This window comes from Callorhinchus milii, unplaced genomic scaffold (assembly GCF_018977255.1).
Source record: "Callorhinchus milii isolate IMCB2004 unplaced genomic scaffold, IMCB_Cmil_1.0 Scaffold2, whole genome shotgun sequence".
Taxonomy (NCBI): domain Eukaryota; kingdom Metazoa; phylum Chordata; class Chondrichthyes; order Chimaeriformes; family Callorhinchidae; genus Callorhinchus; species Callorhinchus milii.
The window spans coordinates 116821382-116848549 of record NW_024704743.1 but is presented as its reverse complement, the minus strand read 5'-3'; the positions used below and the strand labels follow the sequence as shown (position 1 = coordinate 116848549).

General features: G+C 42.6%; 1 protein-coding gene across 1 annotated transcript; it reads left to right on the top strand.

Annotated features, from left to right (window-relative positions):
• The first annotated feature begins 1466 nt into the window (after positions 1-1466).
• On the top strand, positions 1467-22084 carry LOC103181042 (protein APCDD1). Its single transcript, XM_007897242.2, has 5 exons — positions 1467-1861; positions 9683-9863; positions 11263-11788; positions 17007-17328; positions 20576-22084. Exons 1-5 carry the CDS (start codon positions 1810-1812, stop codon positions 21016-21018), a joined length of 1524 nt encoding a protein of 507 aa, XP_007895433.2. The 5' UTR covers positions 1467-1809; the 3' UTR covers positions 21019-22084.
• The last annotated feature ends 5084 nt before the right edge of the window (positions 22085-27168 follow it).

The following is a 27168-nucleotide window of genomic DNA, read 5'->3' as shown; positions in this document are numbered from 1 at the left end:
GGGATTGAGAGCACAGGATCGGAAAGATTGGGAATAGTTGCTAGATTTTAAATACTTTTATTTCAATAGGTAAGTTTACAGAAATGGGGGAAGGGAGGTACACAGACACAAATGAAGTAATAATGATAATAATAATCCTTGCATTTGATATAATGCCTTAACACGTCATTGAAACGTCTCAAAGGGCTTCACACAATATACTGTAAAGTGAATTGATTGTATTTTGTGGGTGAAGTATCCATACTGAGCAATGCAGGAGAGGGGGGGGTGGAACATCTTGAATGTTAAGTGAATTGATCCCGGATTAAACAGAACAAATAAATACATATATATATATGTAGAGAGAGAGAGAAACTTCAGAACATCTGAAAGAAACTGATTGTATTTTTACCATTAAAAATCAGTCATGAGAGGGGTATAATGATATTGTGTGCATTTCGCCCCCCTCGCCCCCTTCTCCCCACCAAATACACACAGTCGCTGTACTTTAGAGGACAATATACCCTGTGAAGCGCTAGGAGACGTCTCGACGTGATAAGACCCTACATCAAATGCAAGGATTATTATTATTATTATCACCATCCGGTGAAGCACTTTGAGACGTCTCGACGACATGATAAGGTGTTGTATCAAATGCAAGCATTATCATTATATATACATATATATAAAACAAAGTTGAATTGAGAGCTCGCTGCCTTGGTAATGTGGATTATCTGATGAAACCATCAGAAACCAGTGGCTTTGATGCAGTGCTGAAGGATGCACAGAGAGAGAGAGAGAGTCTCCACCTCTAGTGCCTCTCAGCCAGTGATGGGAGCAGAGAGGCCCCTTTTCTCTCTCTCTCTCTCTCTCTCTCACACACACACTCACACACTCACAGAGGCTCAGATTCAAAGCACAGCTCAGACGACTGGAGAAGGAGGAGGGAGGGAAGGAGAAGGAGGGGGAAGGAAAGCATCCGACTGACTCAAGTCACTTAGCAAACTAGCAAGTCTGTCTCTGTCTCTCTCTCTGTATCTCTCTCTGTCTCTCTCACACACAGATCAAGAGGACTGATGCCAACCCAGGAGCAACAGCATTGCTGAGCTGGAGCCACACTTCAGTCACTTGGCTTTCTTCTTGCTAAGCTGGGCAGAGAGTGTGTATATATATATATATATTGTTGCTGTTGCAGGAAAGTTGTTGGGACTCATCTCTGCGATTGGTGCTGTCAAAGTAGTTGCAGACGCTTTCTTTCTCTTTCTCTTTCTGAGTCTCTTAAGGGTGAGTGACTTGTCTCTCTCAGTCTGTCTGTCTCTCTCTGTCTTCTCTCAGTCTCTCTGTTTCTAAGTCTCTCTCAATCTCTTTGAGTGTCTCACTCTCAGTATCTGTCTCAGTCTCTCTCAGGCTCTGTCTGTCTGTGTGTGACTGTGTGTGTGTGTGTGTGTCTGTGTCTCTCTGTCTCTCTCTGTGCGTCTGTCTCTCAATCTCTCTCTATCTCTGACTGTAAAGAAGGGAAAGAGTTCAAAGAGACTGAAATCTTCGCTTGAGGACCCACCACACAGCCGTTCGAGGGTCATGGACAGCTAAAGCGATTTTATCAGTGCAGTATTTCTTTCCTGGGAGAAGAATACAGGAGAAAATCCAACCTGAAATTGACCAAGTCACAGACCCAGAGCTGTGTGTGTGTTGTGTGTGTTGTGTGTGTTGCAAAGAGACCCCTTAGACCCTCTGGATCTGAGTGAGGACAGACAGCAGCTAACAGTAACTACTGTAAAATACCTAACCATACAAAACAATAACGATACAACCACAAAAAAAGGATTGACAATGTGCTGCAAACCACTTCTGCTCTGCCTGTTGGTGTGGCTGCTGATAGAAGGTGAGTTTCCTCCCTCTCTCTCTCTCTCTGGTTATGTGTTGTTTGTAATGTACTTTTGTATGTCCTCCTGAACCTGTGAAGTTGTGAGGGGCGATTGCGGTGATAACAGGCAATCAGTGTCTTACCGTACAAACCACTTGAGAGTCCTAGAGTGGAGGACACCCCACCCACTCCCCATCACATAATAAAATTGGTCAATCAGTCCATGACTGTTTGTGGGACGCTGCTGTGCGCAAACTGGCTGCTGCGTTTCGTCCACAAAATACACTCTCGTTTCACTTTACAGCGTATCCTGTGAGATAGGCGCTATTTCAAATGCAAGGATTATTGCTGTTGTTACATTACGTCTAATAATCTGAGGAAGGCGTCCGGCTGGGTCACTCTCAAATAAAAATAATACTAATTCACCCCGATATCAGCGCCTTATCACATCTCGCAAACGTCTCAAAGCTTCTCAACATGATTTTACTGTGAAGTAGTGTTAGCGAATACGTACTTGCAGGCAACGTACTGGACGGCATGTATCTTTTAAAATTAATTGGGCGTATATTTTTTTTTGGGGGGGCATCTTTAATGGTGTGTGATTTAAAACCGATAGATACCAACGGTTGCACTTAAAAAGAAAGAAAAATGCAATGTGATGACTACAGCATTTTGTCCCACCCACCAACTCCCCTCCCCACTTTAAGTAACTATTAAAAACATATGGGCACACCTTTTATTTGGATGCAAACTTGTATTTACCCTTGACACAGACCCACATCATGCCTCACCCTGTTACCCCCACCTCTCCATACATACACGCACACACACACACACGCATGCACACACACACAAGTGAAGTAGTTGGCATCAATTTTTTTTAAGTGTAGCCAAAGCCTCTTCACTCACTTCTTTCTCTCGCACCACGCCTCCACCCCCCCCCCCCCACCCCCCCCAACCAACCACCTCACCACAATGTTATCACTTAGGGACAGGAGAAACTGAAAGAAAATTACGGGGTCTTGATTTTATTTAACTAAAGCTGCTCCGTCAATCGTGGGAGCGGAAAATGAGAGGGAGGGAGGGAGGAGAAACACATTTCAAATTGCAGTCAGATGCATTTTTTTGCATTCCACCCACAAAATATACAACATATTCCGTGAAACACTTTGAGACTTTTCAATGTCGTGATAAGGCGTTATATCACACACAGGCATTATTATTTTCCAGCGTCCTGGGATATCCTCCCAACGTGAAATGGTCGATACAAATGTACTTTGATGTTGTTGTTTCCGCGAACGAGCTTTGCAGAGTTCCTCCAAAAATTCAAATAAAACAACAACCTCCCCCCCCCCCCCACCACCACAAAAAACACAAGAAAGAGAACGTCTTCATTGCTGTTTCTCTCAGAATTTTAGAATCAAGTTTCAAAGGGGGAGGGATTGTAGGGTTAGAGTCGGGAATTGGTGGTGGTGAGTGGATGGGGGAGGTGTGGGTGTTGGGTGGGGGGGGGGTGTGTTTTTTTTTGTATTATCGGCGAGAGTTCTCGAGTGCAGTGTGGGTCCACTTTTCTCCTGTCAGATTTTACTGATGTTATTGATTGATGTTTCTGCAGACACCCGGTTGTTAATATCATGTCGGTTTCATTTCACCTGAGACTTAATAATAATAATAATTATCCTTGCATTTGATGCAGCGCCTTATCATGTCTCCGAGCTGTCGCAAAGCACTTCACAGAATATACTGTAAAGTGAATTAACTGTGTATTTTGTGGGCGAAACAAGACTTGTCTTTTTCACTGACTCTGTCTCATCATCTCCCCCCCACACACACGCACGCACACACATAAACCTTTCTCCCTCTCACCATCTCCCCCCCACCTCCCTCACCCCCCCCCCCCCCTCGACACATCATGGATTGTCGGAGAGAAAAAAAACTAGTGATTTCAAAGCAAAAAAAAATACGGTGTGTGTGGGGGGGAGAGAGAGAGAGAGAGAGAGAAGGGAGGAGGTTGCACTTTTTATATTTATGAGATGTGAAAAGTTCACACATACACACAAAAAGAGAGGTAATGTAATTTCGAACGATCGCCCATATAAAGTTTTAAAAAAAGAGACCATCTGTTTGAAATTACACCAACAACTTTTATCTCCCTGGTCGGACCCACATTGAAGTAAATCAAATCTGATAAAGAGATCAAACCGCATCCGGGCTCACATTCTACCTCAAGTCATTGCTACGACCTGACCCAGTTCACCCTACCTACCTCAAGTCATTGCTAGAGTTCACCCTATCTCACCGCAACCCATGTCGCTCACAGTCTAGTGTGTACTGTAGGCAAATGTCAGTGTGGTGAAGCTATTAAATGGTCTGGCTGTCTGGCTGTCTAGCCCCTGCTTTCACAGACAGATGTAGCTACACTATCGGTAGTTCAGGAGCACTCTAAAAGTGCAGTTGTTACTGAATGTCGTCTTGTTTTTTCAAGGGTTTTATATCCTTTGCTGTTGGAGCTTCAGTTTAAACAACAACCACAAATGACACTTGTATAGCGCCTTTCATGTCGGGAGATCGTCCCAAGGTGCTGGAAAGTCAAGGACAGATGAGGATCTCAATACAAGTGTGTTTCCCAGTGTACTGGTTCCTTCCTGTTGCAGTTTACAGTACGCAGATGGGATAAGGACATTTTTTTCCCCTCAAAAAAGCAGTGAGTGGTTTTGCCAATGTAATAGAATGGGTTCGATCCCAGAATGAGTCGTCTCTCAGAGCAATATCACTTGCCATTCCGCAACATAAGATGTTTATTTTTTTTCCTTATTAAGTGATAAAACAGCTAAGTTTAATTTAATTTCCCCCCAATAAAGTGATGCACGAAGACTGGAGTAACATTAAAATGGTCTGACTTGCAAATGATTCCAAGTCAACTTGTACACCGTGTAACAAAAAAAATTTGAGGTTCTAATCATCTCGAAATGCTTAAGGTTTAAAAGATTATTGCAGAGGGTGGGTGATCGTTGCCCAGCTCCACTGCCTCTCCATTCCCCAGTGGATACAATACAAGCTCCTCACACCCTCCGCCCCACCATCGGATGTCGCACTTTCAGCCACTACACCCCGAAATTCTGGAACACTCTCCCTCAGTCCGTCTGCCTTGCCCCCTCTCTCCACTTTTTCAAGTCCTGCCTGATGACCTTCCTGTTCGACCGTAATTACGGCCACTTCCCCCCACCCCTGGCTCGGAGTTGGGCTCCATCACTGTTAAGCGTTCTGAGTCTCTACCATGCGTGGAGGGCGCTATATAAGTACAAGTTGTTGTTGTAGTCCTTACTTTAAAATTCTCACTTTAAATTCCCTCCTTGGGCTCCTCCCCCCCCACCTCTGTGAGTGACCTCCTGCCACCCTGTTCATCCGCTCAGCAAACACTGACCTGCTTCATATTCCTCACCCAATCGGCCCCATCATTGATGGGAGAACTTTCAGCCATTCTGCCCCCACTCTCTGGAACTCCATCCCGGAGTCCTCTGCTTTGCCCCCCAACCTCGCCACCTTGGGATTGTATATATTGTCTAAATACTGTCAGTCTATGGTCTATATGCTGACAATCTCAGATTGGATCAGAGAGGGTGGAGGACAGGGGGGGTTATGAGTATGGCTGAAGGCACGGTTGAAGAGGAGGGCTTGAGACGTGCCTTGAAGGAGGCAAGGGATGGAGTAAGGCAAAGGGAATTGGGATAAATTCCAAACAGTGGGAGCAGAGAGGCTGAAAGCCCAACCGCTGATGGTGGGTCGGGCCAGGCATGGCAACATGGAGCAGGCCTTGGACAATGGCGTTCAAACTATGGTATTTCTCGATCGATTGCTGAATAATTGATATTCTAAGCACTGAGTGTGCTGAAGAATGCCACTGAAGAATGCACATTTAATGTTTAGAAATTTAACATCACACATTGCTAGTTAAGAAATCTGTTAAGAAAAACAACAACAACTTGCATTTATATCACACCTTATACACGGGATAGCATCTCCGAGCTTGACACAGAGTCAGGGAGAGAGGAGAGATGGCAGTAGGCAAGTTCGAAGAGGAAGCTCTTTTAGGTGTGATCTGAAGACAAGGCAGGAGGAGGTAAGGTAGAGGGATTGAGGCAGAGAGTTCCATAGTTTGGGAGTTTGTTCCATGATAACAAACTGTATATTAGATCCTATTATCCCTGCCTGTGTGTCAGTCACTGAGTCAAACTATTGTCAGATGAGGGGCCTCTCTCAGGGAATCCCATTTTCTTAACTGAAAAATAATTATTTCATTTCTTCCTTGTTTTTCTCTGGGTTTAAACAATGGCAGTATAAGCGTAGAGAGACATTGTCCAGTTTTGCACCATTCTTTGGGCATCGGAGTGAATTTGTGCAGAATTTCAGCTATTTTGCCCCTACCCCTGTACCTCCCATCTGTAAGGGTTAATTTAAATTTGTCACCCTAGGTGAAGTAAGGACTGACACAAATGTTGGACAAAAATATAGATGTTTATTAATTCAGATTTATAATGGTTATAAGTAATTAAAAGAATACATCCAATTATGCTTACGCATCCATGTTTACTGTAGTTCACAACGATTTCAATTGACCAAACCAAATGCTGCAGCAGAGATGGAGGGGCAATGTCCAATTTAATGTTCATGTTAATGTTTCTTTGTTAATCCAAATATCCATCAAAAGGTATCCAAAAATTGTTGTACGTTTCTCAGTTCGATCATCCAAAAGTATCCAACTTTTATTGTACGTTCAGTTCGATCACTCGAAAGTATCCAGGTATTATGGCACATCCAATTCGATTCCCCTCCTTCTTCAATTCTCTCTTCTGATTCTCTTCTGAATCGATCTCCGTTTATACAGTTCATTAGGTGACTTTTTACCTATTGTTTTTTGCAAGATGGTTCCTTTGTGAAAACAAATACAACACAGTTCTCTCTCCAGCTGCAGACCATTTTTCCATGAGAAAATGACTGACAAGGACCAAAAACAAGTTTGTTGTTTATAAACAGTCTTTTGTTTCTTCTGCGAAGCTAATCACAACCAGCTCCCATCATATGAGATTGATCATATGTCTCAAATATATAAACATCACTAATATAATTTGAGATATTGTGTAACACATTAATTACAGAATCTTACACATCCTGAACTCCTCTGCCTCACCACCCTCTTCTCTATCTGTCTTTGAAAACCTCTTGAAAGCCTACTATTTCAACTGTGCCTACGGTCATCCTTCCTGCTCGGTGTCTGGATTGTCTCTGTAAAGTAATTTGAGATCTTACGTTACGTAACAGGCCCTTTTGTAAATGCATGTTTTTGTTGAATGTTCCCTTAGTAGATGATAAAGGAAGCAGAGTACAATCTGCCCTCGGGCTGTTTATACCTGTGCTGTGGGGAAGGAGAGGGCTCAAAGAGAATTTGAGTATATCCTTTAAGTCATTGCACGTTATTTGAAGCTGCTGTAGATACGAGAGGGGGATGGGGGGGGATTTAAGGGCCAGTTTAGGAACAAGTTATTTCCAGACTCAATGAGTGAGTGACAGGGCATGTGATTCAGTATTGCAGTTAGCAAACAGAAATTGGTTTGAAATGTACTCACTTACCATTGATGCTGGTGGAAGGAATTTCAACTTTCCTTTAGATCACTGTCAATTCACAGGCACTCAGCATCAATGGGCATCAGTGGGTGTATTGTTCATGTCTGCACAGTTTGAAGATATATGTTTTGCACCCCCCCCCCCCCCACCCCCTCCCCCTTTTGTTGATCTGTTGCAGACGAAACATCGAAAGAATTGAACAAATGAATGATAGATTTTGATCTCTCACAGAAAATAATTCCAGCAATGATGCCAGTCACTGGGGGAACAAGTTCAGCAATAGCAATGATGTTTTCCTCTCTCCCTCCGTTATTCCCCAGAACTCTCTGCTCCATCTACCCCCCCCAGTTTAGTAATTGGCATTTACTGTGGGAAAAGTACTGGATGCCCACAATCATTCTCCAAAACAGATTTTAACATAAGGATTGTGACTATGGGAGTGTTATATTTGTGTCTGATTACAGACTCCCAACCAATGGAAACAGCCTATTTTATGGAGCCAACTTTAAAAAAAGGGGGAAACACTGTTTTCTACTGATGCAAAACATCGTGGAAAGGAATGGGGTACTGACGAAGGGTCGTGGACCCAAAATGTTGACTCACTTTCCCTTTTCCATAGATGCTGCCTGACCTGCTCAGTGTTCCCAGCGACTTCTGTTTTTGTTTCAGGTTTCCAGCGTCTGCAGTATTTTGGAAAGTATATGGAAAGGAATGGTTTGGCTGTTAGAGCAGTAAATTACGACAAGCATAACTGCAAATTTATGCAGTAGAAGTGTATTCAAGAGTCCAGGAAGAGTGAGGAATTGGGATTAAGGTTGATGGTTTCTTGGAGAAGCAAACACCAATGTAGAAAAGTGGACCCAATAGACTCCTACTGTGTCCATTGCTATGGTTCTATGGATCGTACATTAAACACAGGATAACGTGCATTTACAAGGCACTAATGCAGAAGGATTGAGAGGAAGGTCAAGTGGTTTAACAATACTGGACGATCTTAACTCCTTAGGAAGTGTCACAAACAAACTTAACTTTAAATGTGGTACAGACTGAAGCTCAGAGAAAGGAAAGTGGACAGTACAGTTCAATTACCTGACACAGTGGGAAATCATGTGGAATTGTCTGTATGGTTCACACCTTCACTATATTTTATAGTAATATCCAATGAAGCACTTTGAGATGTTTCAATGACCTGATAAGGTGTTATGTCAAATGCTGGGATTATTAATTATTATTATTATTCCTGGTAATTCGATCCAGCAGTTGATTTCCCTCTGTGTAATGAATAGCAAAATAAATACTGAAAATATTTCCTTGTGCCTGTCATAACTTTGCCCTCTATAGTCCTGTAACCCATGACTTGTCTGGCTGCTGCTTTTTAGAACCTGAAAGTATTGTTCTGCATTTACTTTCTCTTATCGTGTTGAGCATCAAAACTATCCAAATGCTGAAAGTTGCATAAAGAATCATAGGAATGCAAACGCGGGCCTGATGAAAGCACAAATAACTAGATGGTGCAGATATCTGCATATAACGTTGTTGTAAATCCATCTGTAACGCAAAGTAATTCATTTGGTACCTAACATCACTGTAATTTGCTCACAAGTCCTGCAATTACCCTGTGATTTGGAACTCTATCCTACAGTCCCTTCGCCTTGCTCCCTTTCCTTGCATCCTTCAAGGCACATCTCAAGATCCTCTTCTTCGACCGTGCTTTCAATCACCCTCCTACCCCTACCTACCTTCCCTGCCCTCCACTCATCCTGATCCCAACCCCCTGCTCGGGTCCAAATCACCAACTATCCAGTGCCTTAGGACAACAACAAGAAGATTGTATTTATAGAGCGCCTTTCACGTCGGGAGGACGTCCCAAGGTGCTGGACAGTTGGGTCGGGACCCGAGCAGGGGGGAAATGGTCAGGGTGAGGTGAGGGAAGGGAGGGAGCAAGGCAGGGGTAGGGAGTCGAGAGGGGAGGTGAAGGCACGGTTGAAGAGAAAGGTCTTGAGACCGGCCTTGAAGGAGGAAAGGGAGGAAGCAAGGCGAAGGCACTGGGGGATGGAGCTCCTCCCAATGTGAAAGGCGCAATCCAAATGTAATTTGTTGCTGTAGTTGTGATGCTCCAGCCTGTGTGTTGAAGAGTTTCTGACACGGAGATGTGTCTCATGGGTTTTTCCTCAATTCATTAACAATATGAGTACAGAGCGTTCCTTCTAATTGCAGCAATGGGAGATGCCTCATCTCTACATTACACAGAGGGGACGTCAAGCAGATCCATCGAGAAGATCCTGGGCAAATTTGGGAAAGACACTCAATGCCATCACATGTTAAAGCACTTGTACAATGGAGCCAGGATCACCGTGCAAATGCCACCTCAGATTGAGAGCCACTGGGTTTCCACAGGGTGAGTAATCCACAGTTATATTAAAAATAATTCCACCTATGTGATCACTAGATGCAAATAATACTTTTATAAAAAATAATAATAATATAGTCACTCAATCCACGACTGTTTGTGGGACACTGTGTGTGCAATTAGCTGCCACGTTTCGCCCACAAAATATAGTCAATTCATTTTACGTTTGCTTTGAGACATCCCAATGACATGAGAAGGCGCTACATCAAATGCAAGGATTATTCGTAGAAGTACAGGGAAACCAAAAAGTCAGGATACCATTACAAAATCTAATAAGTCTTAAAGAATTGATGATTTTTTTTAGATAATAAGCTAGTTATCACGACTTTTTGGTCACCCTGTAGTATTTGATCATAGTGAATAGAAAATGTCAGCACCGTGTTCTCCTTACATCCATTGTATTCAGTCCCATTAGCTGAATATCTCTACAGTAGCTCTTTACTCCTGTTAAGCAGTTCCTTTGTTGGCAAAGATGACGTGCTCTATAGAGTTTACAGCTGGATTTGCTCCATGATACCTGTGGCAAGAATGATGTTATTTCAGCAATGTAGCGAACAGCAAGTACAGCAATAAAAGTGTGAATGCCAGACACTCAAGCCTGGTTTATAGTGCTGGAAAGAAGACAACATCCCTTTCAGCAGTACAGTAAGGATTTCTAGTTTTCCAATACTAATTGGTCCTGTGGATGGTTGAGGAGAGTTCTGTGCACCCTCCACCAAATACATCTGCAGAGTTTTGCTAACCTCTACTCTGGCTCCCAGTACCTCAACAGACCGCCTTCAAGATCCTTATCCTGACCTTCAGATCCTTCACCATCTTCCCTTCCTTTAAAATCTCCTCCAGCCTTGTTCTTTCCCTTTATCCTCCGAGGGCTATTTCAACCCCGGTCTACAGCATATTGCTCCTGCACTCCCAACTACGAGAGACAAAATCTTCAGCCACTATGTTTCTACTCTCTAAAGGCACCCCCAAAATCCCTTCACTTTTCTTCTTTTTTCTCTGCTTTAAAAACTCTTAAAACCTTCTCTCTTTGGCTGTGCCTTTGGTGAAGTCCCTCAAAATTCCCTCTTTGCTCCATTTTGAGGCAGGATGGGTTCTGGGGGAATGCTGCGTTTTCGAAGGTGCAGTCCTTTGGATGAGACGTTAAATCGAGATCTTGTGGATGTTCTGTGCAGGTGGACATTAAAGATCTGTTAATTTTGTGAGATTTTGCTGTGGTATAAATAGGCTGCGTGTTTGACTAGAGATAAGCAGTCATTAGGTTTGGCAGTAGTTGCCACTTTGAGATTTTTCGACTTTCTAGGTGCTAAATCAAACTCAAAGTTTATTATAACTAATGCTTAAAGGCAGTGAGAATTGCCACTTCAATTATTGTTTCTCTCCACAGCTGTGAGGTGAGGCCAGGGCCCGAGTTCGTGACAAGATCCTACCGGTTTTACACAAACAACACCTTCAAAGCTTATCAGTTCAACTATGGAGACAATCACTGCACCAGGCCCACCTACACCCTCGTGATCAGAGGGAAGCTCCGTCTGCGTCAGGCGTCCTGGATCATCCGAGGAGGAACCGAGGCCGATTACCACTTACACAAGGTTCAGGTAATTTGCCACAACAAGGTGACAGTTGAGGAGCTGAGGCTGCGGTTGAACAGGACCTGCCCAGGCTACCCGCTGGGAGGTTGGGAGCCCAACGTCAGCTATGACCTGTGGAGCGATGAGACGGGCTGCGATTGCTTTAGGGCGCTGAACTTTGCCATGCACGAGCTGCAACTCATCAGGGTGGAGAAGCAGCACCTGCATCACAATCCGGAGCACATGATCCAGGAGCTGTTCCTGGGGGACATCCACACTGATTGGACCCAGAGAATGTACTACAGACCCTCCAGCTATCAGCCCGCACTGCAGAACGCTAAGGTAACTCACATTTCAAACGCAGTAAGATTGAGACCAGATGAAAGGGCGTTTCTTAAGGTAAACAGGGGGAAGCTATTTCCACTAGTCAGTGAGTCGGTAATTGGAAGGCATCATTTTTCAAATCGTTACCAGAAAAAAAGGGGAGAGTTCGGGATGGAGAATGGTTTTATGCAGAAGATGCAGAAGGGTTATTAGTACATGGAATGCTCCACCACAAGCAATAGTTGAAATAGAATCTATAATAGCTTTCAAAAGGTAATTAGACAAATGTTTGCCAAAGGGAAACATATGAAGGGGTGTGGGGAAGGGGCGGGGAGTGGGATAAACACAAAGTACTTTTGAAACAGTTCCTTTTAAGAATTTATTTTCAGAAAAAAATCTTTAAAAGCAGTAAAACAAAACCCCACAACAATAATGCAGCATCAATCATCTTTACGTTTGGTACAGCACCTTTCACGTTGGGAAGATGTCGCAGAGAGCTTCGCAGGATTTACTGTAAAGTGGAGTGACTCTGTGTTTTGTGAGCAGACTGTAGTAGTAATCCAAGATATTGTTGATACTTGACCAGCTTGTGTGGCGAGTCAATTAAACTTGGTTGTATAGTCATGTCCTCAACCCCATGAACCAAAGCTCTTAAATGGGTAGAATGGTCCTAACTAATGTATGCAGTGTCATGTAGGAACTGGTAATGAATACCATATACACAGGATTTGCTCACAGAGCAAATTCAGTATCAGAGAAAACCATGCTGTTTACTGAAGAGCCCTGATCAATAGTTTTCTGGCCTTTTTCCCACTCAACAAATAATAGTCATAATAATAATGTTTGCTCTTCATTAGCGCTATAGCACCAAAATGTCTCAAAGTGCTTCACAGATGAAGTTGACAAGGTTGGTGACTGGATATCTGTACAGGCAGACATGGTAGACATATACACAGAGCAAAGTCTTACAAACAGCATGGAGGGAGTGACCAATTTTATTTGGGGGAAAGTTGGCCAGGGCACTGGAAGAAACTCCCTTTCCTTTTCGAATAGTGCCATGGGATTTATAACATCCACCTGAACAGGGACAGACAGGACCTCGGTTTAACATCTCAACTGAAGGCATCCCAAAAAGGCATCGCCTCCCCGAGTATCTCACTGAGGGTCAGCGTGATCTGAGCTCAATTCCTAATGTTGTTCCTTGGGTTTAGGAGCATGGGGACAGGAGCCGGCCATTCAGCCCATCAAGCCGGCATTTTTATTCGATCAGTTGTGCTCACAAGCGGAAGAAAATAAAAGTTTATAAATCGAGCGCTGGAGGAAGGGGGGAACGGGAAGTGAAAGCAAGCGGAGGGAGGGTGTCCGGGGGGTAAATTTAATTAAAGTGATTAAGTGATTAAAGCACAGAAATCCATACTGTAACTCATCCACAGAAAACAACTATAAAAGATCCCAGCCTTAACCTTCAGATAGTGAAGTCTGATCCCAAAATAGCAGTACAATACCCACCGACCGTGACAGGGCACCAAATATGGTGTTCTCTCCCTCGGGTTCAGATGTCGGGAATGAAATCCTGTGATGATTTGAGGAAAGTCGGCATTTTCCACTGTGTAATCAAGCAGGTGTGGTGCAGATGCACTGGCTGCTGTCGTTCGGGATGCCCAAATTTGGAAAAATACAAGCTAATGACTATCCCCATGCTGAACACCTCCCCACCTACCACCGCCCCGTCTCTCTCTCACACACACACACACACACACTCCTCAGTCTTCCCCTGCCCATTCTTACCAGCGGCAGATGTGGAGTTCTATAGTTTAGTGGTTAGAGCACTCGCCTAGCAAGCAAGAGGACCTGGGTTCAGACAGGGCAAAACGATGGGCAAGTTTCGTTACTCCACACGCCTCTGTTTACCAAGCAGTAAGCAGGAACCCGGTTGTTGGTAAAATTACCACCGGTGGATCGCTTTTCCGGGGGTAATTATACATGTACATTATGTTGCAGCAAGATCTTTGCTAACTCTGCTAACTGGAAAATAGGATCTCAAGACGTTCAGGTCCAACCAGTCTGCTAGTTGAACTGACTGAAACTCAAACTTAAAACCTCCGTATGCAATGGTTGTCCTAAAGCTGCTTCACCAAAACAACAGGCCCACGTCACAGTGCAGCCCAAAACACTATTAGCTAATTTATCTAAACAATAAGTATTGCACTTGTCACTCTGACTGCTTGTCATTCAAAGTATGTTCACCCCCACAACACCAGCCCTCCTCCCCTTCTGACCCCCAACTTCCAGCTCAGGTCCAAAATCCTTGATTGTCCAGCACACAGAGATGTCTTTCCGACGTGAAGGGCGTTACACAAGTGTAATTTGTTGTTGTTGTGGTTGTTCTTACCATCCACAATGCTCGACATTGTTAATAATAATAACAATAATAACCCTTACAATTGATATATCACCTTATCAAACTTTCACAAGATTTTGTTGTCAAGTGTACTAAACTGGGACCTTGTATTTGTAAGTGAGGGTGAATTCTCATGCAAATCGCCTAAAACTCTCCAGAACACAGGATGAAAGATTTGCAGTTTAAAAAGAAGTCTTTATGTTCACATGTCACTTCAGCAAAACGTAACTTATAAACATAGAACAAAAGCACACTTGCAGATCTAGTTTAGACATAAGTCCCTCAGCTACTGTGTCACAATCAATGCATTTGATATACCACCTTTTCACATTGTTGAGACTTCTCAAAGTGCTTTATAGGATTTACTGTTAAGTGTAGTGATTGTGTATTTTATAGGCAAATTCAGCTATCAATTTGTGCACAGAAATGTCCCACAAACATGAAATATATGACCAATTTTATTTGTGGGATTGTTGGCCAGAACTCTAGACCAAACTCCCTTCTGTTTTCGAATAATGCTGTGGATCTTTAACCACCACCTGAGCAGGCAAACGGGATCTCAGTATAACGTTGTATTCGAAAGAGCTGTGACAACGCAGCACTCCTCCCAACATTTCACTGGCGGTGACCAGGTGAACTCAAAGTCACAACGTGGGGCTTGGAACCCACAACCTTCTAACTAATAGAGACATAACAATAACAACAACAAGATTACATTTGTATAGCGCCTTTCACGTCCTATCAGCTGAGGAAGGCTGACACCCGAGTTGTAAAGTCGGTCCTAAATACACAACTAAAGGGCATTCAATTGATAGAAGAGAGCCTGTTGAAGTCCGTTAGGATATTTACTCTGGACAGTGTAGCAAATTCACTACTCTGAGCTACATGATATTCAACTCATTTTGGTGAATTTTGCTGGAACAGTCACTATGGATGTATAATTTATGATCGTGCAATTTTAGCTTAAAAACAGTATTATTATATTGTGAACGTGTGTAACTTTCCTTTACACTTTTCTTATTAAAAATTGCAAAGTTGCCTACCTCTGTATTGTTTCGACACAATACAAAGTTCACGTGAAACTGTGTTAGTTTATCTTTAAACACAAAGGGGACAGATTCACCAAGCTTTACTGAATGGAGCAGAACAGCCACATACACCAGTTGCCCATGTGGAGTAAAGTACCTCTATGTTTGATGTTGTTTCCCACAGTAATGTACACGCATACCCACACAAGCTGACTCACCAGCAGCTGGTTATGAGAACACTGATGGGTAAAACCTTCTGCTTTCTTGTTTATATGACCCTTAGGATACAAGTACTGTATGTACAGTAGTTGGCCATTCTTCATGGGAGTTTGTGCAAGAGTATGTATTACTCAATGTTTCCTAGAAGCCTTACATAACATATGTTTCATATCTGTATAAATAACAGGGGACAATCAATACCTTTATGCATAAGACTTTACAGTCAAACCATTATTAACCAATGATTCATATGTTCCTATCAACATATTCATGTTTATTCCAAGGCAAGTGTAGGCCCTGTCCTGAATCTTGTGAGCCAAAGTCATCATGGCCAAGGTAGTTCTAACTGGACAATGACCTGGGGTTTAGAGGTATTAGGGGATAACGGCAAAATTGCAGGGTTTTGAGATCAAAAGTTGTGACAAGATCGAATAAACTGGTAAAGTTTGTGGAGTCCTGTAGCTCAGTGGTTAGAGCACTCGCTTTGCAAGTGAGAGACCAGAGTTCAATTCCAGGCAGAGGGCGAAACCTTGGGCAAGTTACCTTACTCCACACGCCTAATAATAATCCCTCCAAAAAAAAATCCCAAAACAATAATATATTGGTCATTTTCAATCTACAACTGTTTGTGGGACATTGCTGTGCGCAATTGGCTGCCGCGTTCGCCCACAAATATACAGTCAATTCACTTTACAGTGTGTTCTGTGAAGCGCTTTGGGACGTCCTCCCGACGTGAAAAGCGCTATATAAAATGCAAGGATTATTATTATTATTATTAAAGGAACAGGAAGGAAGGGCTAAGGGGCCTCTTCCTGTTCCCTGTTTTCCTATGTTCCTAAGGCCAATGGCAAGTGCAAGAGCATCGGACTGGTAAGATGAACGGTTATTGATAACACATTCACAGCTTAGAGTGACAACATGTTGGAACATAGAGCCATGGAACGTCCTAGCACAGGCCATACAAACGATCAATTAGGCGCTAATGTTTTTCCTCCGTGCAAGCCATTCCAATCCCACTCCCCCACTTACTTCCCAAAACCCCTTAATATTCTGCCTCTAAGAGCATCGATCCAAACCCCTTTGAGAAGAACTGTGGGGCTGTGCCTCAGTAAACGGTTTTGGAAAAAGAATTCCATGTTCCGGCTGCTCTCTGCGGAAACGAACATTAACATAGCTAGGAGAGTCCTGTAGCTTAGTGGTTAGCGAGCTCACCGCACAAGCAAGAGGACCTAGGTTCAATTCCCGGGTGGGGTGATACCTTAGGCAAGTTTCTTGATTCTTCTGTTTACCTAGCAGTAAGTGAGAACCCGGATTGCTTTCCGGGGGTAATAATCCCTTCAAAATAAATAAGAATATTTTTTTTTGGTTACCCCAACCACGACTGTTTGTGGTACACTGCTGTGCATAATTGGCTGCCCACAAAATACACAGTTAATCCACTTTATAGTTTATTCTGTGAAGCGCTTTGAGACGTCTCAACAATGTGATGGAGCGCTATATTAAATGCAAGGATTATTATTGTTAGTATAGTGAATGGCATAACATTTAATAGCAAGTGTTTTACAACGTGTCTTCTTCACTCTTTCAGAATCACGGACATTCCTGTATCACTTGCCGGATCATCTACCGATCGGATGAGCATCGGCCCCCGATTCTGCCCCCGAAGGCAGACCTGACGGTGGGGCTGCATGGCCAATGGGCCAGCCAGCGGTGTGAGGTGCGGCCAGAGGTGCTCTTCCTCACCCGGCACTTCATATTCCATGACAACAACAACACCTGGGAAGGGCATTACTACCACTTCTCTGATCCTGTCTGCAAGCATCCAACCTTCACCATCTACGCCAAAGGACGTTACAGCCGAGGCATCCCTTCGACCAAAGTGATGGGTGGAACTGAGTTTGTGTTTAAAGGTAATGAGCTACACAACTGGTCTTACACCTCTCAAAGCTACAGGAGCCTCTTTACTCTGTTAAAAGCATCAACATCGTAATGTGGAACCTCCACCATAAATCTAGCATTTAACAGTGCGGTGCAAGGCTCTAGTGCAGTGCTGGCAGAGCATTGGAATGTGAGAGCTGACGTCCTTTGGATGAGATGTTAAAGCGAGGTCTATTCAGATTGAATTAAAGATCTTGTGGCACTATTAGAAAACAAAAAGGAGATTTTCCCGCTGTTCTTTTCCATAAGTGTCCTAACCAACAATCCTGCAGGTAAATCAGTCATTCACTTCATGGCTGTTTGTGAGACATTGCTTTGTGCAAAATGGCTGCTCTATTTATCTACAAATAAACAGTCACTACACTTGATAGTGATTATCTATGAAACCCATAATGACTTTGAGATGTTTTGATGTTATAGGCACTATATTCAATGAAAGGAGTTTTTGTTTATTACCGTATTATTGTAAATGTTCCTCTGGCTCATCAGTAAGGCCATTTTTAAGAGTTTTAAGCAGAGAGTGCAAAACCTCAATGTGAAAATTTGTAACAGTGATCTGCAACATGCTCTTATATACCACCTAGTTTCAGAGCAGAAGTCAGCTGCCGTCTTAGAAAAGGAGTAGATTATGGTCTAAGTAGTCAAAAATAAGGTCTGCATGGATATGGAAGTCCTCTGTTAATATGTACTCGAGAGAACTCGAATCGAAGAAAACAATTGAGTTTAAAATGTTAACAGTAAAAANGGACAATGGCAGAACTGTCCTAGTTTGGAAAAATGAGAGGTGTAAAGAATGACTTAATAAAATTAGGATTTTTTCACTAAAGTTAAGAGGGGTCAAGGGATCAAGACCTAATAGAAGTCTTCAAGATTAGGAAGGGTAAATAGCAATAGATTATTTCCACTGGTCAACAAGTCAATAACAAGAATTTAAGAGGAATTAAAGGGGAAGTTTGTAAAAATCTTTACACAGAGGTTGCCTGCACTATGGAATTCTCTGCCGTTGTTAAGGCAGTGTCTGTTGATTATTTTTAAACTTAAATTAGAGGAGCATGAAAGGGAATCGGGGAAACGAGCAGAAGAGTGAGATTTAATTAACTGATTCTTTGGAAAGATTCGCTAGGCCAAATAATAATAATAATAATAATAAACAAATGGCCTCTTTCTGTGCTGTAACACACTATCATCCAATGGTATACCAGTATCCCCAAAAATGTTTTTACTGGATGTAAGAGCTGCCCAGGATTGGTGGAGAGAGGGAGCGAGCAGGTGGGTTGGGGAAACAATCATAGGAATAGCATTATCAAGGGTAGCTTATAGCACAAGGCAAGCACTCAGTGAACAAAAGTAAATCAGATAGAAATGCAATCAGAAATTGGACATTCTTTAAAAAAAAGCAAGAGAGAGAGCGAGAGAGGAGGACGGAGGGGAAGAGGAAGACAGGGTACAGAAACAGGTACTTCAATTGCAAAACTCACTTTCATTTTGCTGATTTAATGCCATGAAATTTGAATCCCACTTCGAGTTTTCCAAGTACAGCAATGTGACCCATTAGTGCAGGTTGTGGCTTTAGACAGTTTAATTAAATTTCTGATGTATGTCCATATTCTCTAAACGATGGCATTTTATATTCCATGAAATCGAACTCCATTTCCACTACACTCCTACTCGCAGCTGACTAGACTTCCCCAGTGCCAGGCAGTTTCTTGAAACATTCATTGGCCTTCACTTAATTCTTTGCCTCTATGATTTAGATGCGGTTGGAAAGCCAGCCACCACCAGGGCAACTAGTGTCAGCGTAGTCTCCTCGAAGCTATAAATACAAACCACTCACCTGCCCTCACGAAGCAAAGGGTTTGAACACCAGGGAGGTAAGACACAGAGTGGGAGGAAGGAAGGAAATCAGGCAGAACCTTTCTAAGCAAAGGATAATTGACTTGTGGGATATGTTACCATAGAAGGGCATTGAAGTGGATAGTAAAAATGTGTTGGAGAGGAAATTAGATGGGTTTCTTGAGAGAGTGGAGGGAGAATGATGGCGCGGTGAGATCAGCTATAATTGGGCCGAATGGATGTTTCCTATCAGAAGAAAGAACTTTCATTTTGTACCATTTTAATCAAGTTGAAACGTCTCAAAGCGCTTCACAGAATCGCAGTAATTACTGTCAAAGGTCGTGACTGTTTTTGTAGCCAATCGGCGGCAGTCAATTTGCACACAGCGAGGCTCCATAAGCAGTCATGAAGTGAATAGCCAATTAATCAAGGAGAATTGCTGGCCAAGACACCAAGAGAAACTCCCTTGTCTTTTCAAATAGAGCCACCGAAACTTTAACATCCACCTGAAGTGCATGCAGATGGAACAACACTTTGTTTCATTTAAGGTATGGCAACTCCCACAGTAGTGATTCCTAAGTATGGCCAGCTTATAGTTTTAAGTGAGCTCAAAGTCCTGATGTAGGTCTTGAACATACAACTTTCTGACCAGAGTGGCTCAACTGAGCCAAGCTGATGGTGTTTGTAACATGTCCTCTTTCCAATGGTACAGTAATGCCCTTTTAAGTCAGTTTTATGAACCCCAAATGCCGATCACTTACCTTTATAACAGCGCTGAGTTCAAATACAAATCAGACAGAGATCAAGGTCGCCTCTCATCGCTGCTAGTGACTCCACGTAGCAAATACTGTGTTGTGCTTCCAATCCCCTGTAGTTTTAAAAACCTACCTGGAACTGAAGAGCAGATTCATCCACTGCTGTGTTGAGTCAAAATAACAATAATAATAATCCTTGCGTTGGTATAGTGTCTTATCATGTCGTTGAGACGTCTCAAAGCGCTTCACAGAATATACTGTAAAGTAAATTGACTGTATATTATTGTAGGCAAAAAATTTTTTTGCACCAGCCAATTGCACACAACAGAGGCCCACAAACAATCGTAGATTGAGTGACCAAACTTTCATTTCTTTCTTGGAGGGATTCTTATCCCCAAAAAGCGATTCGCCAATCGACTTAACAATCAGGTTCCTATTTACTGCCAGGCAAACAGAGGCGTGTGGAGTGAGGAAACTTGCCTAAGGTTTCGCTTGCCCAGGAATCGAACCCGGGTCCTCTTGCTTGCAAGACAAGCGCTTTAACCACTAAGCTACAGGACCCCACAATGAAAGGAGAAGGGGGTAGTTTGACATGTTTGAGTTAATCATTTCCCTCTTGTCTTGTTTGCAGTGAACCACATGAAAGTGACCCCCATGGACACAGCCACCGCATCACTCCTGAATGTCTTCAATGGCAATGCGTGCGGGGCCGAGGGCTCATGGCACGTGGGAGTGGAGCAGGACGTCACTCACACCAACGGCTGCGTGGCTCTGGGCATCCGCCTGCCTCACACTGAGTATGAGCTCTTTAAGATGGAGCAGGATGCCAGCGGACGGTACTTGCTCTTCAATGGACAAAGACCCAGCGACGGATCCAGTCCAGATCGGCCTGAGAAGAGAGCCACATCTTACCAGGCACCTCTAGTCCAATGTGCTGCATCTATCTCAGTGCCAGGCAAGTCGATGGATGACAGGAAACAAGCCAAACACAATGGATCAGAGAGAAGCCACCACACTTTTGTATTACTGTTTACTTGTCTGCTTCCTACCCTGGCCAGGCACGTCTATAGCTAAACTCAATTCCCATTTTCCTCTGGTTTCTATGATGGAAAAAAACTAAGGGAAAACTCTGTAACTAGGGTCTCTTTCCTCATCCAGATAGTTTATTTACTTGATGCACTTCAGTGCCTGAATACTGTTGCTCTTTTTGGAAGACGTTAGTCCGTTTTTTCCACTTTGAGTTCCCTCCAGTCACCTGCAGACACGGAACAAGAAGCATCTACTGCACAACAGTAACAGCACTTTATTACTATGGAAGATTTTGTCTGGCACGAACCGAAAACTGCTCGCAGTTTGCCAAATATATATAGCCAAAGTCATCTGCAGCGCTCTCCTCCGACAGACTCTATGCTTCAGGGAACTCCCATGGCATTTTTTTTAATATTGGAAAATTAAACCAGCATTTGTAAATTTGAAATGAAAAGCTTAGTTGTATAATATGCGGAAACAAACCAGGAGCTAAAGGAGCAAGGAGGTGCTGCCTTCTGTAAGACGTCAATACAAATGGAAAAGGAATCTGCGTTGAAAAGAAGGCATCCACAATTCATTTATTTTTCCCTCTTTCCTCCAGGATGCAATGAATTATTGTATCCCTCTTATATACAAGGAAAAATATCATTTCTGCTATGAATTTTGCCTGGCACTTGTTTCTCTCATCATTTGCGGTTATTGTCGTTTAAAATAATAAATAAATATAGGTGTAGTTTCTACGTTATTTATATACCAACCCACAGAAAAGTTCCTGCTGGGCAAAGCCTTAACCGGTTTGTTCTCAAAACTTTGGCGTTTCTTTCGTATATACATGTGTTCCTTGTGATTTTTAAAATCATACTTTCGAAAAGTGCATTAAGGTAATTATAATTACCGGGGAAACATTATTGTTTAATGTTGTGGTTTAAACATTTCTTCATCCTGACTCATTGTTTTCTTGTTACTCTCTTTCTTAACCATTTTCCGCTGAAGTTTAAGACCTCTTCAGATCAAATCAGGGTGCTCAGTTGCTTTTGTTTTTGGGGGTCTCTGCTGATATCCTGTTTTTTTTAAAAATGTCCTGTTCTATACACCAGTAAAGTTATTATTTCAAGTAACGTACAATATTTTATTCTTAATACAAGACCTTTGCAAATCATGCAAACGCCAGTCGGTGTTTCCGTGTTAATTTATGGGGTTTAAACTCAGCAGAATGACACTCGTGTTGAAAGTGAATTAATGATTGATAGAGCGAGTTTTAAAAAAATGCTCGGACTGCAGAACACTCAATGTAAAGGATTCCTCCTGCAATTGAACATCACACAGACACGCAAGAACTCAGCTGTAATGAAACTTCTGGTTGTTCCAAGGTTTCACATGTTGGTGTGATGTATTGAGTTCCCTGCAAGAGATGCAGCCAACATCTAGATGTGATTTTTCCACCATTAAGGGACCATTTACACCGTTTCTCACTTAATCGAGCACTTTTTTACAACTTGCCTGTTGCGCCTCAGAGCACTTAACAGTGACGGAGCTTGACGCTGAGCCGAGAAGAGAGGGGAGGTGACTGCAGCACGGTTGAAGAAGGTCTTCAGGTGTGATCTGAAGACAAAAAAGGGACAAGGCAGAGGGATTGAGGCAGCGAACTCCAGGGTTTTGGGCCACAGTGAGTGAAAGCACAGTCACCGATGGTAGAGCAGAGTGGATGAAGGATGTGTAGAAGGTTGAAGCCGGCTGAGTAAATAGGGCGGGTAGAGGAGAGTGGGAGTAAACATATTGGAGAGGTAGGTAGGTGTCAGGGCATGCAGTGATTTGTAAGTGAGTGTGAGGATCTTGAAATTGATCTGTTCTGAAATAGGGAGCCAGTGGAGCCTGGCAAGGACTGGTATGATGGGGGCGTAGTTTGGTACGGATGAGGATATGGGTGGCAAAGTTCTGAATTAATTGGCTTTTGTGAGTGGTGGTGGCACATGTTTTTTAACGTGATAAAATATTTACTCAATGTTGTACCTGTTGTCAGTTGTCCCAGCAGAAGGAGAACGAATTGGTAATTTTGTAAGGCTCAAGTTGCTGAATGAAATTGCACTTAAATTACAGCCCTGATTCCATACCTGAACTGTGCACACCGGAAAACCAATTAGTTCTGGAATGGAAACATAATTTTAATGTTATTCTGTCGGGTGTGCTGACAGTCCTATGGGATGAAAGAACTTAGCTGTGATGAGAGGCTGGGTAAATTGGGTTATTTCCCTAGTGATGAGGGGGTTAAAGGGGTGATCCAATTGAAGTGTTTAAAATAATGAAGTGAATTAACAAGCTGCTAGGGAATGGTACTACCCTCTGACACAGTGACCCAAACAAGAAGACAGAGAGCCGTAAGTGCTCAGCGAAACCGCTCAAAAGTGCGATCAGAAAATATTTCTTCACACTGACTGTTGTGAGAATGAGGACTGTATTGCCCCAGAAGGGCAGTAGGTGTAGAATCGATTGGAACGCTTAACTGAGCGATGGATATATCCTTGGGTTGTAAAGTTATTAAAGGATATGGAGAAAAAGTAGAAACATGGGATTCAAAAATATACACTGAATTATACAAAAGAATCATAGAAATTTACAGCACAGGAAGCCATTTGGCCAATCGAGTCTAACCAGGAGTTAGAGCAAACTGAATTTTCAATCCCACCCATTTGCCCTATTTCATATCCATTGATGCAATAAAATGGGGGAACAGGCTCGATGGGCTGAATGGCCTCCTCCTGTTTCCATGTTACCGAAAGAGAAAGAGTGTTACTAAATGAAAGTCAAGGGAGAGAGAAGCGAGTTTTTCCTGATGTCTGGCTAACAATCATCCAGGTCGAATTGGTAAACTGACTTCTTAACTGTTTATAAATGGGACATTGCTGTGCACAAATTGGATGCCACGTTTGTCCAGAAATGCACAGTCACTACACGTTACAGTGCATCTTGTGAAGTGCTTTGAGGTGTCATTATTATTATTATTACAGAGTGTCAATTAACCCTTTAAGAATTAAACAGGAGTTGCCTAGAGTGAAACATATAGCAGGCTCAGGTCAGCTAAGCTCAGCTGGAGGAGCCCCTGTTTGAGGGAGGTGGAAAAAAAATCCTAAAAATCCAGCTCCCATTGAACATCCAATGACCTCTGTAGGCAAAGGAGTAACGTGAATGTTGGATAAAAAGACAAGATCAACCACACACGCGCACACACACACGCACACACAGTCAAATAGTGTACTGATATTCACTGCCAACTTCAAACATTAACAACGAACATTTGGCTCATGTTAATCGTACTGCAGAACAAGTCATCATCTTCAGGAAGAGAGGAGAGAAAAATTAGAGGGACAAACAGACATAGGTTGAATGAGGCAACTGAACTAGAATCACTCTCAGGGAAAGAACCAAAGTGGAAGCACAGTTGATAAAGCAGTCTATGACCATTGGTGTTCCAGTCAGTTTGAGGCCATGGGAGGGTTTTGCTATGAATGCAGCTTGTCATGTTAGATTGATATCCCACAGTGCTATCCTCTATTGCCTTCACAGTTCAAAGAGATCGTGCAGTTTTGTTGGAAGATCTATTTGGAGTCTGTTACCTCTGTCTGGAGAAAAAATAAATTACAGAGGTTCCAGGTGTACAAACTTAGTAAATTCTAGTAAAGGTACCTCATTGGAAGGCAGTGCTGATCCAAGTAATCCTTTCCCATTCCAAACTGCTATGTTCAAATGAAATGACTGTATGGAAAGCAAAAGTGACAGCATCAAAATGAGAAGGGGATACGGTTACAATATTCTGGCACTTTCACAATGTGGCAGGGTATCCAGTAAGTATAAGCTTTTCAAGTTCTGAGCTTTTCAAAGCCAACAACATAAGATGACAATATTTTAATGTATTCCACAAACCTTTCACAAGAGGGAACAACAATGAGGGTAATCCCCAGTGTTCAGAGGCATGAGTTATGAGCAATGATTTGACAAGCTGGCAGAGCATTTTTCTCAGCCTTGAAAGGAGACGTCACGAGAAAGGACATTATAAAGGTATACAAGATTTTAAATGGGGTTGATGAAGTGAACCCAAAACAATACATTTAGTTGTACCAGGACATTAAAGCAAAAGGACACGGGTTTAGGGTTGCAAAGGGGAATTTCACAACAGACACCTGAAGGCAATTAACAATTAGAAACAGGTTATCAGGATGGGTGGCTGAGGCCAGGGCACTGGACTCATTTAAAGCACAGCTTGATTGTGTGATGGGAGGACTGCAGGGTGTGTGTGTAGCAGAATAAGATCAAACAAGACAAAGAGCCTTCTTCGTCCAAACGTCTCTTGTGATTGTATGAATTATAAAAGTGGAACTTGATATGTAAAAGCTCCATCTGGTGAATAAACAGCATTATTACAGATTTTTTTTTAAAAAAGTCTACAAAGACTGTTGATATGATCAGTAGGGTCAGTATGATCAATACACTTGGCTCCAACACGCTACCCTGCATGAAGGGCACTATATAAATGAAAGTTGTTGTAAGGAGGGAAAAAAAAGTCCATAGGATTCCCACAGCTGATTCATCAATGCTCTAGTTTGTGATAATCATTGAATGCAAGTTCATGCTTGCGAATATCTCACTGCAAAATTCCCAGGAAAATTCAACGGACAGCAAATCACGAATCCCAAGTCGACACAAGTCCGGCACGGAACCAAACAATATGCTGGAGAGCAGTCATAATTCAAGAAAATAACATGCACAGGCACCCCTAGAAGTTTCAACTTTCAAGTACTATTGTGCCAAAGTGTATATTACTGTCTATGTTAGGCGAGTTTCCATACTCCACACGCCTGTTTACCTAGCAGTAAGTAGTAGCCCAGTTGTTAGTCGATTGGCAAATCACTTTCCAGGGTAATAAGGTACTTATTAAAAAAAAATTGGTCACTCAATCCATGAATGTTTGTGGGACCCACCTTGTGCAAGTGGCTGCCGCGTTTTGCTCACCAAACACATATCAAATAATAATAATTTTTATTTTATTTTACCATTTTACTATTTTACCATTTCTCTTTGACCGTGCCTTCGGTCACCCTCCTACCCCTACCCTTCCCACCCTGATCCCAACCACCAGCTTGAGTGTGGATCCTTGACTGTCCAGTGCCTTGGGACGTCCTCCTGTTCTGAAAGGCGCTAACCAAATGTAATTTGTTGTTGTTAATAATGATAATAATCCTTGCATTTGATATAGCGCCTTATCACATCTTCTAGACGTCACAAACCGCTACACAGAATATACTGTAAAGTGATTTGACTATGTTTTGTGGGCGAAACACGTCAGCCTATTACGCACAGCAGTGTCCCACAAACAGTCATGGATGAAGTGACCAAATTTTTTTTAAGGGATTATTACCCCCGGAAAAACGTTTCGCCAATCAACTAACAACCGGGTTCCTACTTACTGCTAGGTAAACTGAGGCATGTGGAGTAAGGAAACATGCCTAATGTTTCGCCCTGCCTGGGAATCGAACCTGGGTCCTCTCTTTTGTGAGGCGAGTGCTCTAACCACTAAGCTACAGGACTCCAAATGCAAGGATTATTATTTATTATTATTATAAACCTGGTTCTTAAACTATTCCAGGGTCCAATCTACGCCACACCTTCCAGTAACTAGTTCCAACTGTTAACTGTCAGCTGTGTAGAGAAATATTTCCTAGTTTTCTTTTCCTGGAATCGCCCTTCATAACCTGTGTCCTCTTATTATGTTGCTTTAGTGCATTTGAAAGTATTGCTCCGGCTTTATTTTCTGTATCCCTTTGGCATCGCAAATGCCTCTATAAGATCTTCTCTGATATGTATCCTATCAAGATTAGAGAGACGTAGAATCATAGAATATTACAGCAGAGAAGGAAGCTATTTGGCCCATCGTCCTTGTGCCGAAGAGCTACTCAATCAGTCCCACTAACCCGCTCTTTCTCCATACCCCTGCAAATGTCCTGGTTTATCTAGCTACAAAAGTATCCCGAACAGATCCTACAGAATTCTGTTACTCACTGCTCTTAAAGAGAGCATTGTCCATTTATTACAATCTGCTTTGTGTTGCCAATTCTATTTTAAAGTCAGTTAGCCAACTTTCCACTGATCTTCTGTCAGCTTCTCCAGCAGCCTCTGTAGCTGTCAAAATAATTCAGAAAATAC